General features: G+C 41.1%; 1 protein-coding gene across 9 annotated transcripts in view; it reads right to left on the bottom strand.

Moving 5' to 3' along the window:
* numb (NUMB endocytic adaptor protein) overlaps positions 1-15,177 on the bottom strand; it is a 72,507-nt gene that overhangs the window by 21,308 nt on the left and 36,022 nt on the right. For 8 of the 9 annotated variants that reach the window (XM_088648691.1, XM_088648687.1, XM_088648686.1 and 5 more), the window contains one exon: positions 6,713-6,849. In XM_088648691.1, coding sequence (XP_088504817.1) covers positions 6,713-6,838 — 126 coding nt within the window. In that variant the 5' untranslated portion in view covers positions 6,839-6,849. Of the gene's footprint in view, positions 1-6,712; positions 6,850-12,463; positions 12,748-15,177 lie in introns of those variants that run through there. The other variant, XM_088648689.1, reaches the window with a different exon arrangement.

Below are 15,177 nucleotides of genomic sequence, written 5' to 3'. Positions count from 1 at the left end.
TAGTTCTTTACAACAAACAGCTGGGAAAGATCCTCTGATCAATTAACTACTAACTACCTAATGGGTTAGAGGGGTTGAATGGCTTCCGCTCTATCCTTCACGTTCTTAAGTTCCTGACAATAGCCAGCCTGTTATTTGAAAACAAAGAGGGGGCATGAATGTCATGTGAGTTCCACTCGCAGAAGTCAGGACCTGCTCTAAACAGGCAGAGTCTCAGATGGTGTAGAACAAGATGAAAGGATAGCCTTTGCTTTTAAAACCAGATACCCCTGATGCTACAAAACATTTCTGAATACAGACATACAGAAACTAATTATTAAGCTTTGATTTCTGTGAACAAGGGTCACCTAAAAAGCTGAACCACTTTTGAATCTATGCAGAAAGCTAAGGCAATATTCTGAACAGCTTCTTTACTTCTGCCTTACCTTTCACATACAGATAAAGGATGGAGACAACCAGCAGGCATTGTGCTTTCACCAAATTTAGAAAGATTCAGAACATTTACTACATGTACTACAGGATTTAAATGATTATAACAATGCAAACTTTAGAAAAAACAGAAGACGAAGAATAAACAGTTGAACAGCTGTTAGTATCCACAGTTACATTTTGTCCTTAACAATGCTGAGTATGGAGACACTCAGCATTTAATGATGTTTGCAGCAAGGACAATGTAAGAATAGTTTTTTAAACACAGCGCTAATGTTTAAGTATCAAAATGGTAAGTGAAATCCAGACTGATAATACAATTAAAGAGTTACATGCTTCAAACTGCAATTCTCCTTTATAAGAGAAGTGAAATATCAAAAGGAGAGGGGAGGCAGCAAACGCCAAAACCACACACACAAATATGATCCAATATTATATTCCATTAGCAGCTTGTTTCCATGTTTTTACCATGACATGAACAGTTTCTAAGAACAGTCAGAGCTGGGCCCTATCCACACTAGGATGTTCATTCCAGAAGCATGCTGTGTTTTCTGAATGACCTTAAAAATGCTGATGAAGTCATAATTTCACACCAACACACTTAAAAACAACAGCACACACAATACAAAATGAAAATTCCTTTATATTTCCTGTTAAACTGCCAAAACACCATGAGTACTGTTAGACCTCGTGAGGCCTATCATGTTGTAAAATCACATCACTAGCATGTTTATAAATCTGCTAATGTCCTAATTATATGCTGCTAATGCTTCAAATTGTGCCCTTTGAAACCTAGAGAGCTGGTTATTTTTAAACCTGTAAAAGATTACATTTCTGTAAGAGGGTCACACAGTACAGTATTCCTTATTAAACCAGCAAAACCACAAACTGCTACAGAAGTGACTCAATTTCAATGTAATGGAATGACTTCATTTTGTTTCACTGTAAAATGTTAAATCAAAGGTTTATCAAAGGTTCTTTCATTTTCAATATTTATCAATGCATGCATAACTCAGGTGTCTCCAGTTGAAGGCAAATCTATATTTAATGAGATTCACCTGAGTAGAAACAGAAGGGCAACTAGGTTTTTTAGTAGCTCCCAAAAAGGTGTTCAATGTGGAAAAGATAGCTGATGGACTTAATTTTGAAGAGTAATTAGATAAAGGCACAGAAAAAATAAATCATATATACACTTAAAGAGGGGGAGATATATGCTTACATGGTTAAATTCCCTATCATTTAGGTCTATTATTTTTAAACAATTATTGGAAACTGATAATGATATTGAAAACTGATAAGATTGGCGTTGACTACAAGTGTTTATATTTAGTAAGTCTTTAACACTTTTTTTTACTACTATTACTATTCACTCTTATTAAACAGGTTGCTTACTAGCAAATACAGCATTCCACAAAAATGTTTTACACAGCTCTTATAAAGGGTTGTATGCTTGTAGTTTATAGAACAAATCTCCAATTACTTGTTGCAACAACAAAAAAACTAGAGAGGACTTAATTCGGCGCATGATTCAGTCATTTGGGAAAAATTAAACTGGTAATAACCGTGCAATTGCCCATTTCCTGCAAGACTAAAAAGTGTTTATGAAAGGGAAGCCCTGAGTAAATCTAAAGTGAAAATGCGCTCGATTTCTAATACTCTACTTCCTGTTTCTTTTTCACTGCTACAGTGATAATTTGACCACAAATATTTAAACCCACAAAGCCTCACTGGGATTTTTTGGGGGTTGTAGACATACCAGATTACATGGAGCTGAGTGGTAGTCTTCTAAGCAAGATTTAGTTTGTGTCTGTTCACTTTTATTGCAGTTTCTGACATTGAAAACAATGTTTTATGTCCTTGCAGGTCCTGATCTAAACATTCCAATTTGATACTTCACAGACATCAATGTAAAAAACAACAAACAAATTCCCCTTCGGTACATTGTTTGACAAATAGACTAAGTCAGCAAACTAAACATCTTAATCTCTGTCTCTAGATTACATCTACTGTCCCATCAGCAACCACACTTTGGGAATGAAGACAAAGGCCCTAGACAGAGACCCTAACTGTAATAAACAAATTTATTACGATTTAAAGAGGAGCTGGAATTTGAAGACAAACGAATCCCTAGAAGCATGGATTTGTTTGCTTTTTGCAAAGTGCACCCTTTTCATTTGATATTTTTACTTTTGCCCCTCTCTAACCCTCTACTGCTGTTCCATACTTGAGTGTATATTCCCTGGATGGCTTCTCTTAAGGAACCCTAAACCTTTCCTCTCAGGTAAAGTAAAAATACTGCTAGCTACTGTACCCAAAGAAAGTGGGCTGTTACAGACTGACCGTGGCTAGAACATTTAGGAGATCATACACAGCATCCCACAACCTAATGCACGTTCTTGTTTTATGGGTGACTTCTTTTTTCTCAAACTCCTTTGGCTGAAGGACAACTGCCTGACACACAATTACAAGGCAGCTGGATACCATAACAAAGGATTCAAAGAAAAATAGATCATTACTCCTTCATTCCTTCAAATCCAGGCCCGAAATTTATCCAGCAGCATAAGGTGAAAGTTGGCCTAGGTACTGTATGTCTTGCAAATTTCTTCAGTACCAAAAGCTTAGGTATTCAAAATCAGGGTATAGTTCTTTTTTCTCAACAACAAAAGGAGTCACATTTTCAAGTCTTATAGACCACTGTTATGACAATTGACAATAATCAATTGAAGTGCAGATAAAAAGATGGCAAACCCCAAGCAAAAGGGTGAGAAATCAGTAAGAAAAGGGATCAGAGACCACAGAATACATTCTGCTGGTCAGCCACAATGAATTCAAGCATAAAGGAAGAGCTTTTCAAGACAGGCAGACGTTCACAGTGTGATAGTACAGAAAACCTAGCTTTCAACCACCCATCTTCTAACCACTTTAGCCAGTACAGGGCCGTGGGGGGTGCCTGAGCTGGAGCCTATCCTGGCCAGCAGTGTGCGTAAGGCAAGATACACCCTGGACTGGACACCAGTCCCTTGCAGGATACCTTGCTGTCAGGCATGGTCTATTATTAAATGGCCGCAGTACAATCTTGTCCATAATGTCACAATAAATCATCATGATGCCCGTCGTAACAGCCAGCAGACCTAACCTAATGAACAGTTGAGATCAAAGGGCTTTGCTATACCAAGAACCTCCCATTGGAAGCAAAAGGCAGTAATTAAACTCATCACTCCACAGGACGCCTACTTCTGTTCGGCACTTTCGAAGGCCTCAGGACATCGGAGTCCCCTAAGCAGTGACACGCCGGGCACCGGGGAGCAGTGCCAGGGTTGGGAGCTGGATAAAGGATCTTTGTCTTTCCATGTGGCAATGACCTTTTGGACTTGCTGTGTGCCTGGGAGATTGTGGCAAGGTAGGTAACATACCGAATAAGACAGACAACTAAAAGCCATCTGATAAAAACAGGGTTAGGATTTTGCTGAAAACTGGTTTCGGCAAATAAAGAAAGAAATGTCAAACAAAGGGTGCGATTGCATCACCACAAGACTCTGTGGGTTCTGCAGCTCAGCAGGAGAATCCTTTTAGACGGGTTTCACCACTGCTCTGCAAGGAAGAACATGATACTGCAAGTGCCCCAGACCCATTCCCAGTCATTCATTGTTCCACTGCACAAAACAGAAATAGCACATCTCTCTTGGTAATTGGGTAATAAATGAGTAATGAAGTGCCTGGCAGACCTAAAGTTCATCAAGGTTCCCGGAGGCAAACACAGAGGCATTCATTTTGCTTGAAGATTTCTAGAAGTCCTGATTTACAGGCTGGGTGCTCTGTGTGTACTGAGCTTCTTGCCGAGGTAGAATATGTTAGGCACAAATCTGTAAACAGTGCAGCATGGGGATTTATCCTTCTACAGCAACAGAGATTGCTTGTGTGACTGACCTTAATATGGTCATGGAAGCGCATATCAGGGAAAAATAAATACTTAGGAAAATCTGTAGTGCTTGCCCACACTTTTACTATGGAATCTTGGCCAGCCAAGAATTTCAGGCATCTTTCAGTCTCATTCGAAATGTGCACAGACTGCAAATTAACAATAAATTAATAATACACTACATAAAAGCAGGAGTAGATTTTACACATATGTGGACTGGCCTGCATAAACAACCAAACAACTAGCCAGTTTAAAAAGGCATTTTGACTATATAAATAATTCATATAAACTATATGCCTTAAGAAAAACAAAGCTAGATGCAAAAAATATATAACAAAGGTGTCGGATTTCATCTTGGGTTAAATCCGGCTAACAATAACAATCAAATTTACTGTTGTTTGCGTTTTTTCTTGCTTTTTTAACGACTGGGAGCATCCATCCATCCATCCATTTTCTCACTGCTTCTTCCAATTCAGGCTCCGGCTCCCCCGCGATCCTATCTCGGCAAGCTAACCGAGGGCAACATGTTTGCCAGGAACCCAGCCTAGAGCGGTAAAGACCACAACACTCCCAGATTTACTGCAGAACTCATTTGACCACCCCGACTGTCAAAGCTGTGCGGCTAACTCTTCAATAACTGACTGCCCCATCTCTGAGGTTAGGATCCAGCTCCCCCACGACCTGGTATTGGATAAAGTGGTTAAGAAACGGATGGACGGATGATTGTGACCTGATAAGCCTAATGGACAGATGATAAATCAGTGTCTATCACCTGCCCCCGGCACAATATGTACACTTCATTTTTACTCGTGTTAACAACTTTGATCATCCGAGGCTATACTGAATAACATACAGTACAGTAATGCTTCAAAACCTTAAACATCTTTCAGCACACTAACATCTTGGACGGTTGAAGAAAGACTTAATATACAGTATAAACTGTATATATAAAACCATAATCATTCACCTTTTGAATAAAAATTGGGAATTAATTCACTGATGCTTTGTAAACGTTTACATTTACCCATTTTTCTAAACATATTTTGGTACTTATTTATACATCTTGCTAGAGGCTTAACCATTAACCTATGCTGCCATCAGAAAAGATCAAAGGTAGTGAAACAGACTCTTTAATCCATTCCAGAACAGAATTTTTGTAAAACAGGCACCTACTTAGCCTAAACAACTGAGTATCAAGTAATAACAAAATAGAATGCTAATTGTGAAAGGAGATTTTAAGGTACAGTATACGAGTTGGGAGTTTCCAACAACAGAAAAGCAACTATATTGTTTATAAAAATAAAAAAATTAAACTCAGAAAATCAAAACTCAAAATTAATGAGGAACAGTTTGGGATGATTTATGTTTAAAATTAAAGCCCAAATCCACAGAGAGAACACAGAAGTTTTAGTGCACAAGCTTAGCAAAACAGTCACCAAAGAGCTTTTTAGTAGAGGTCTGGTTTTTATTTTTTAACCTATATTTGTTTTATTTAAGCTTGTCATACTGAAAGCAGAATACTAAAAACTATTCCAAAAAATATGAACCCCCAAACTCCTTCAAGTTAAACGGCCAGATGACTAACATGGAAGATCAATTCTGTAGATTAAAGAAGTTTACCTAAAGGCGGCAGCTAATGCAAAACTAAGCCAGAATACCTCTGAATAAAAAACACCTCATCATTTCCAGATCCTGTTTTCACAGAGGGAGGCCAAAACAGGCCTTCCCTATATTGCATTTCTCTGTGCTTATTCTCTAAATCCAAGTTAGCCACACAAACCACACAAGTTTCCTATATGTAAGAAACAAACCCGAAATTCCAATAAGTGCACGCCCAAATATCTTGACAGTTTAACTACCGCTGCAGAAATGGACGTGCTCTTCATAGTGAATATACTATATGTGCTCTTTTAATAATACTCTCCAAGAGGAGGGTGCCTAAAAAGTAAAACATTCATGATATCTCCAGATAAACAGTTGCATGCTCCCTGTCCAAAAAACAGAGATTCCATATAAATCGAAGGCCAGAAATTTCCCATTTGCAAACGCTGGAGTGCAGCACTTAAGATGATACACAGTTTGGCAAGTTTGAACTTGGGAACATGAAACAGGAGCTCTGCCTTTGACTTACAGTATTCAGGATATGCGAGCCTTACTGAGAAAGACATCATTTGAGCATTTTATTTCAGGAAAAGATGGGATCAGGATGACAACCGTGTGAAGTAAATATTTAATTTAAATATTGCCGACTCGCACACTTTCTTGTTTGACAGCCGTTTCGCAGAGTCTATGGCGCCAAGTGGTTCTGCGTGGGAGAGGCCTACCAGCTCCCACCAAGAGCACGTTGAGCGCTCCGCGCCTCACCTTGACTGCAAAGTTGCACTTCCCACTGCGCACAGCCTCCTCATCCGTCTGCCACTGGTGCGGCCGGCTCGACTCCGGCACGTAGACGTCTTTCTTGCGGCGGAAGCTCTGCCGTAGTTTGTTCATTGCTGAGCCTCCTGCGGTGCGAGAGCAGAGACGGAATGAGACCACGCTTCATGGCCTAATTACACAAAAGGGTTTTCTTCTGTCATAACAACAGACATACAAAATAAGAGACAAAAACAGAGAAAACAGGGCTCGGCTAAAAGTACAGCATACATGAATCTCTTTTACAGATACAGAATACACGGCCTCAGGAGACGCACATACACGTCATAAATACAGGCTGGCTTAGTACATCATGTAAATCCTCTTGTCAGTATGGCCGATTTGTGGGAACATTTCTTGGCATAAATTGGTTCATACTGTTGTAAAAGATAAGTTACAAGTGTTCTAGCAGTTTCAATATACAGTAACCATGCTTTTTTAAAAAAAAACATAAAAATGACCAAACCAAAGGCAACAAAATGCATACAGAGAGCCTTGGATTCCATATATATTTGAACATGTCCTAAGATTACGATTGACACGTGCACCTCTAGAGATTCACATGAGCTGACCCAGCTGTTTGGCAAATGTAATATTAACTATAGGGCTCAGGCAATGGACAGATGACCTCTACAGGCAGCAAAGTCACAAACAGGACACCTCGTGAAATAATGGGACTTTGAAGGGTTTCACAGTTTACCCTAGCAAAAATAAAAACCTAGCACCAAAAAATGCTGTGCTAGCTACAAAGGAATGACTGGTTCACCAGAGGCACCACACAGGAAATCTTAATCGCACTGTGGCTAACAGTTCCTAAACAATAACTGAGCATCCATGTCTGAGAAACAATAGAACACCAGTCCCCCTCAAAAAGCCGTGTGCGCGACAATGTATTCAAAGTAGGTGTGTTTGAATGAGGAAAAAACTACCTTTGCCTGTAACTCAGCCTGGAGCATCGACTTGAATATGAAAGAGGACTTCAGTACTAACAGTACATACAGTAAAAACAGTTACAAACAAGAGGAGGACACCTAGTCAAGTAGTTAACCGCTTCCAGGATCTCATCCAGCTGTTTCTTGAAAGAAACCAGGGTATTGGCTTCTACATCACGGTTGGGTAGCTTGTTCCAGACTTCCACCCTTTGTGGAAAGTAGTGCCTCCTGCTCGCACTTTTTAAATGCATGCCCACGTAGTTTCCACTCGTGTCAGGCAGGCACAGACCCTTCTCAGTTCAAACAGCTGTAATCTACATCTGCACAGCCAAGCATGTCCTAGGCTGCAGCTAGATTTACTTTTAGGGTACTTTTCCTCTTTCGATGCACCTGAAATTTAATCATCCCCTCTTCCGGCTCACACGTCACACGTCCTTGCTATTATACATAAGTATTCCCAGGAGTTATTGTTCTTTTCCATCTGGATGGAATCCAGGTCTGAAGTGAACTTGAATGCCAGCTACCGACACGCCTCTCACTCTGCCCTTGCCAAATGGTGTCTGGACAGTAGGCATACAGGTACAAGCCACTTTCATCCCTCCCACTGCTGATGAAAGCTCAGCTGGTCCAGACAAAACCAGGATCTCAGACCAACACAGAGTACCTGTTCTCCCAGGCTCATATAAAGCCTGAATAACAATAATTTAATGTATTATTCATGCACTCTCGTTATCGTTTCCTCCACAAAAGTTAATACTGTATTTTATCGAGACCAAAAGTTCCACATGCACAATTGATAATTCTATGTGTAAATTAATTTGATGAGCCATAAAGCACCAGACTTTATGCTATTTCAGTGATTCTATACCGCGATGAAGAATGAAGATGCGATGGAAAAAAAGTTTCTTTGCTTAATAAAAAATGGAACAGTTATACTTTAAGGTTTTAAAGGTTACCAACTGAGAAAACAATTAACATAGGTTACTTATTTCTTGAATGGCAAAATCACCCAGGTCCCCTGTAGATGTGAATCTGAGACCCTCAACCTCAATAAGGATGTCTGTGCACACATAAATCATAATATCTAAGACACCTGCAATAGATTCATACAGGAAAGTCTCAAATATTTAGCAAAGGATAAAGAGCTATAATTTCAAGTGAACAAACAAGGCTTCAAAACACCACTGAGAACATGGGCTGTGCTCCACAGCTGAGAGATAACCGACTTCTGGGCTTCAATGTCATCATAAGCCAACTGTAAGCATGATTCCCCAAGGGGCAGCACAACTGACTGAGCACTGGCAAGGCTGGGTGGGTTCACACCCAAACAGAGCTCCTAGGCTAACTGTCTAACAACGGCCTCTTTGACTGGGGAGGCACCTGTGGGCTCGCCATGTTCTCGGTCCGGCCTGCCATTTTTAACATCGTTTTAACTCCACAACTGATTTGTGCAAAATATGGTCCCATAATTAAATGTCATAGTGCTGGTTTAACACAGCCTGCAGGTTGAAGACTTAAATGGATCAGAACACATCTGGCGATAGAAGTTTGTTTGAAAGACTTGATTCTTACAGATATCCTTTGAGTCAGAACAGACGAGGTCCTTGGTGTAGGTTTTCCTACTCTGTGCACTAAAAAAAAGGGAAAATGTGAATAAAGCTCCTCACACAAGCTAGATCTGGTACAGCCCATCACCTCCTCCATGTGTTCTTTTAATTCAGCTCCTTTCCTTTTTCAGTCTTTGAGCAGTCCTCCCCCGCCAGCCAACACGACAGCTCGCTTGGATTTTCTTTATTTAGGTCATATCATGTCTTAGCACACTTGAGGCATTAGTCATGCTGTTGCAGAAGGAAGAGAAAAGCGAAAAAGCCCAGAAGCTTCTCTCCTCCAGATCAGTGCCACTGCACATTTATCTCACTCACAGGGAACACGCATGCACTGCAGTGAGCAGCACACTTCACGCATTTCCACTACGTCTAGTCTCGCAAGCTTGGGTGGCCACATTTAAAAGAAAACAAAATGGAAAAACTGCTCTGTGCCTCTGGGAGCAACAGCAACGTTTCCCAGCAGGATGATGCTGTTTGTTTGTTATAAGATTAATGAACTTCAAGTCTATATCTCATCCCAGAAACAAGGCAGTCTGTACACAAAGCACATGCACAGCAAAGAAGTTCGCACATCAACTTACTGTATAAACCAAAGCTCGGGTGTGTGTACAGTAGCATATGCATTACCTCAAAAACAGTTCTTGCAGATTTACAACAGACAAGAGAAGTGGAAGCAGTACTGTATGTCAGATAAAAGTGTCAGCTTCACAATGCACACAACCTTGTAAAGGCTGTGTGGAGTAAAGAAATGTTACCCCACTACAAGTGCCATTTGTTCACAGGCCATCTAAGATGCACAGGGCCAGACTGCTAGATAATAATTCATATAATAATTATTAAACTGTTCATAATTGCATGCTTCCAAATGAAAACTTTAAAGTTCACAGACGCTTTAGTGATTCCTCCACTTGCTCTAAAGAAAGGCATGGATGTGCTGTTTTGGTATGCCCGCCTGCACAACCACTCCTCGTCTGACACATCGCAAGGTCCACGCTGCCTAATAGGGGAGTCAGCACTAACTGGAGGAGCAGCACGACTCTCACCGACATCACGGCAAGGCTGCATGCCAGAAAGCCAAGAGAGTCTTGGCTGATGGATATGAACCCTACCTTGGCAACGGTCTGCTAGTTCATATCCACCACTAGGGTTTTCTTGGTTCCAGTTGGCCAGAGACACGACACAGGCTTGAACTCACTAACACTGTTATAGAGCTCGTGGCTGAGCACTGGGCTTAACCCCTTGGATCTATGTCTCCACAGCAATCAGTAATTAAGTGTCTAACCGGGGTTATACAAGTACATGGGAGGCAACATGGCCATTTGGCCTATCTTGCTTCCATGTTTCCCCAAGCCATCTGGGCTCCATACAGCACAGCACAGTTACCACAGCAGTGTTAGCTTCTGTTCTGTGACCACACACACTACCTCCACCACAGCTGGATAAACACCTAAGCCTCAGTCAGGTTGAGGTGAAGCAAGAGCAGGCCTGGGGAAAAATGGTATAGTTAATAGCACTGATCCGTGGAACTAATCAACCCATTCCAAGAAAGACTCAGACTCAGCTTGAACATGCCCCCTTCCACACATCCACCAACCTACGCAAAGAAATACTTCCTCTTCTCAGCTCTAAGGTGATAACATCCATGCGGACAGGGGCTTTCCAGAAGTTCTACGGAGATTTAGATGTTATCTAAACACCCATCACATGTGTTAACTGCAGAAATTGAAGATTGATTAATGCCTTTAGCCAAATGCTCCTCCAGAGAGCTATGGAGGGCCAGGCAAATGTGACACCCAGACAAGATATTAGTAGTTCAGAATAGACAATACTGTACCTCCACAGTACTCTATGTCTAAAGTACTTCTTAGCTTTAATACTTTTAATGTACATTTTGTGATAAAAATAAGAGGTTTCAGACTAGACTGCTGTACAGCGCATAGCAACTTAATGGATATTTTTAGAATAAAAAGTCGTACACTGGAGCTTTTTAGAAACCATCCAATGGACACTGTATAAGTACTACTTTCATAAATATACTGCCTAATATGGCTACCTGACCTGAAGTCATCCTAGGGAGTACTGCACTTCAGTAGTAGATGACAAAGGTCCATGTTTTGTATCTTGTTGTATTCCCAACCCAAGCAAAACCTACGACCGGGAAAACAATAGCTATTGAAGAAGCTATGGAAGAATCAAACTTTGATTGTCTAGAAGTTAATTTGAAACGCATTAACATGACAAACCCCAAAACATAGTGAAACCGCCCAGGTCTCCCACAACACTAATCTATGTAGTATCAACCAATGTGATTGCATAATGGGAAACAACCAGATTCCACTGTTAGCACCTGTTCCATTTTGTGCTTGGTGTTGTGTCTCATATGACATTGGTTACTGTAACATGGTAGGCCTCTGCAATTATTAAGCATTTGAGGGACTGCTACTGTTCCTGAAATAACTGCACCCCTGGCTGTTTTTACTTAATATGCACTGTGATTGCACACTCTTGACAAAATTCCTGAACCTTAATTAGTTTTATACACAAAGACAGAAATTGCATAAGAATTATTTAAGTACCATGGCAAATGTTAAAACCAGTTTTTAAGATCAAAATATATTTTGGTTTCTTCAAATCAGGTACTGAACTAACACTCTCTGAGCAAAACTCACATGAAATCACCATCACATTATAACAATTACACACCAAGAGTTTCAAGTAGGTAGCTGCATAAGCATATGTAGGCTGCAAAGGAACAATGACAGGTTTATTACATGGTGAAAAGAAAAGGAAAGAGAGACAATGTTTCTGCTATGGAGCTTTCTTCAGGTGTCCACAGCCGAAACGTCGTCTCGTCTTTTCAGCATGGAATGAACCATTCCTTGTTCCTTTACATATCAAGAGGACATTGATCACCAAATGTAATCTGATATCCAGATAAACACATTACACCGGTTTAAGCACTCCCGGAATACAGCAGTGCTAACCCAAGGTTCATTTTAAAATCGACACCGGTCTTCCTCACCTCACCAGAGCAGCCATAATTTCTCCTTTGTTTCATGAAAGTGCAGTGTTACTTTCAGGGGAAAGGGACTACATCCAACTCCATTCCCAACCCAAGCCAAACCTACGACCGGGAAAACAATAACTTGTGTTTTATTACTGACCTCCTGATGATGGAATCCACTTATTGCAGCAGAGTGAAAACGGATAAGGGGAAAAAAAGCTTCACAAAAGCAGACAATGCATTGTGGCAGCTGGACGTCCGTCTTCCCCAATTAAAACAGCCTTAGTATGTGTACAGAACACCCAAGAACAGGTTTCATTGAAAAAAATCTGCATATTCTCAACAAACCGAAGCAAGAAAACTGCCTTGCTGTTGAAATCCCAGGCCGGAGCTGTGCTTTCCTCCCCCAGTGGACGTGTTTATGTTGACTCCAAAGTTCAGTGCTCAGTTTCAGCTGACTTAACCTTTACAATGAGGTCGGAATGCCATTACTGCAAGGGGGCAGTCACATGAGCTGCCATAGGGAGGGACTGGGGTCTCGCAGTCTTCACTAATTGAATCGTTTCCAGCGGCACTATCAAGGGGATGGGTGGGGGTAGGGGGTGCTGCAGCAGGCAGAAGGCTCCTGCTGGGACAGTGGGAGTTCCTCTGGAAAAAAAAAAAAAGCGCAGACACTCCCTACGGAAGCACCACCACCACCAGCCAGCACTGACAAAAGCACTGCAGTCTGCACGTGGCACATTCCCGCCTGAGCAATTAGAGACAGGCAGGCGGGACCTGCGCGCATTCGGATGTGCCAGCAACGAAGCATTTCCTACACAGGAGTCCACCTTTCCCCACTTCCACAGAGCTCAGCCGCGCAGATGCGCCAGCGATAGCCGCATAAATTCAGCAATTGGGCACTTTCTACCAGCTTTTGCAGGAGCTGCCAAAATCAACTGAAAAAGATCTACTGTTTGGCAAAGCGAGGAGCAGAAGCAGGAGCATTTGGAAGCATGCATTTTGCTTATTGTTTTACATGTGAAAAACACTGCATTTAAAATAGATCAAATAAGGTTCAATACAAGTCTTTTTTTCACTGTAAAGCCATTTTTAAAGGTGCTATATAAGGCAATATCTAAAATAAAAGGTTATTATTACTCCTATGAACACCGTACATTTATCTAGACACTTTAATGATTTTTTTATATGTGGCTATGCGAGTATATGTGGCTATAAATCATGAAAGGGTCAAAAATGCCAGAGTCATTTGAGTCATTTCGGTAGAAAAACATTCAGCCACAGTAAGTCCCAATAGTATTAGTGTTACCTCTGTCTGTATTTAGGCAGGTCTTTTTCTCTTCAGCTGTACATCTCCTCAAGAGGGTTTGCACACCAATGACACACAATAAAAACTGGAGTGTCTAGAGATGTCAGAAAATGCCTATTTACAGTTTTTGATGCCAGAATCACAAACGAAACAACCCTGACTTGTGATCTTAATAGTGGAATTAAAGGACAATTCAAGAAGACGTACAGGCTTATACTAGTACATCTACTGAACAGTGCTGGACTTGAATCATTGCAAAACAAAAGTAATACAGGGGCAAAATGTATTTATTACATTCGGAAAGAAGAGAATGTGACTAATAAGGAGCTTGCAAAAACCCACAGGCCTAAGGTAATGCATTCTGTGCACTGCAGTCCATTTCATGCTGCAATGAGAGGCAAGCTACTGAGCAAACTGCACCGATGAATCAGCGCTTATAGTGCACAGCACCTGAAATGGACCCAATTGCTAAACAACAGCAGCCATGTCTGCTTCCCAGTGTCCTTTTTAAAGAAATCATTGGTCACCACACCCTCTGCCATGTGCCCACCACTGAGCTCTAATAATAAAGACCAGGAAAGGGAGGTGCCCACAGTCTGTCTGCAGGCAAACGCTCTTCTCACAGAGCTAGGGTTTCCAAAACTAGACCTGGGGGAAGCAAGATGAAACTCTTACACTATGGAGTGGGCAAGTTTGGAAGGCTGCTGGAACCAGGACACTAGACTTCCCTACTTTTTGGGGAATTTTATCCAGACTGCAGTCTTCAGCTCCTACAGCCTGATTCCTGCCTTTATTCTCCCAAGGTTTTCTTCACTCTCTTGCTCATTCACAGGAACAACGGAGAACACAACCTCGCTGGCAAAACAGAAAGATATGTCACATTTAACCCCAGTCTCTTACAGTCATGAAGCCTTCCACCTCAACCAGCAGGTATTCTTTTCCACCTACTGCAGAGCATCAAAGAGACCGCTCAAAGCGTCATCAATTAGAGATGGTGCTCTGGCTTCTGGAAAGCTCTGAAGGGGCTGGCAACGCGCTGGCTGGAGGCATAAATATGATGTTAAACAAGTCCGTGCAACAAAAATCAATCTGTTAATCTGCATTACCTTCATGTTAAATAAACACTTGAATGTGCCCTGGTTTTCCTCAAGGTGCTGCATAACGGGGTGGATGAAATATTATCTATAATGTCCTGCACAGCATCTCTGTGCATGTCCTGAGATATTAAGATGTATAAGGGAAAATTTTCCAATTATAATAAACCTGGATTTAGAAGATTTCCTCTTTTGCCTTCTATTCTAGAGCAGCGTATTGCAGCCACTTCATTCCTATTTACAGGACATTGACCATAACTGGTAGATGGAACAAACTCCACTTTTGTGGAAGTTGAAGCAAACTGTGGCACACTGACAGAGACCGAGGAACGTCCTTGCATTTGCCAAGATCTAAACTCTCCTTCACAAAGAAGACGACTTTGTGATGTTTGTATAAAAATTGTATTCATTTCTTAGGGTTGATGACAACATTGAAATTCACCTTAAAAATATTGATAAAAAACAGCAGGA

This window comes from Lepisosteus platostomus, chromosome 10 (assembly GCF_059453375.1).
Source record: "Lepisosteus platostomus isolate fLepPlt1 chromosome 10, fLepPlt1.hap1, whole genome shotgun sequence".
Lineage (NCBI taxonomy): Eukaryota > Metazoa > Chordata > Actinopteri > Semionotiformes > Lepisosteidae > Lepisosteus > Lepisosteus platostomus.
This window is presented reverse-complemented; position numbering and strand designations above follow the sequence as displayed.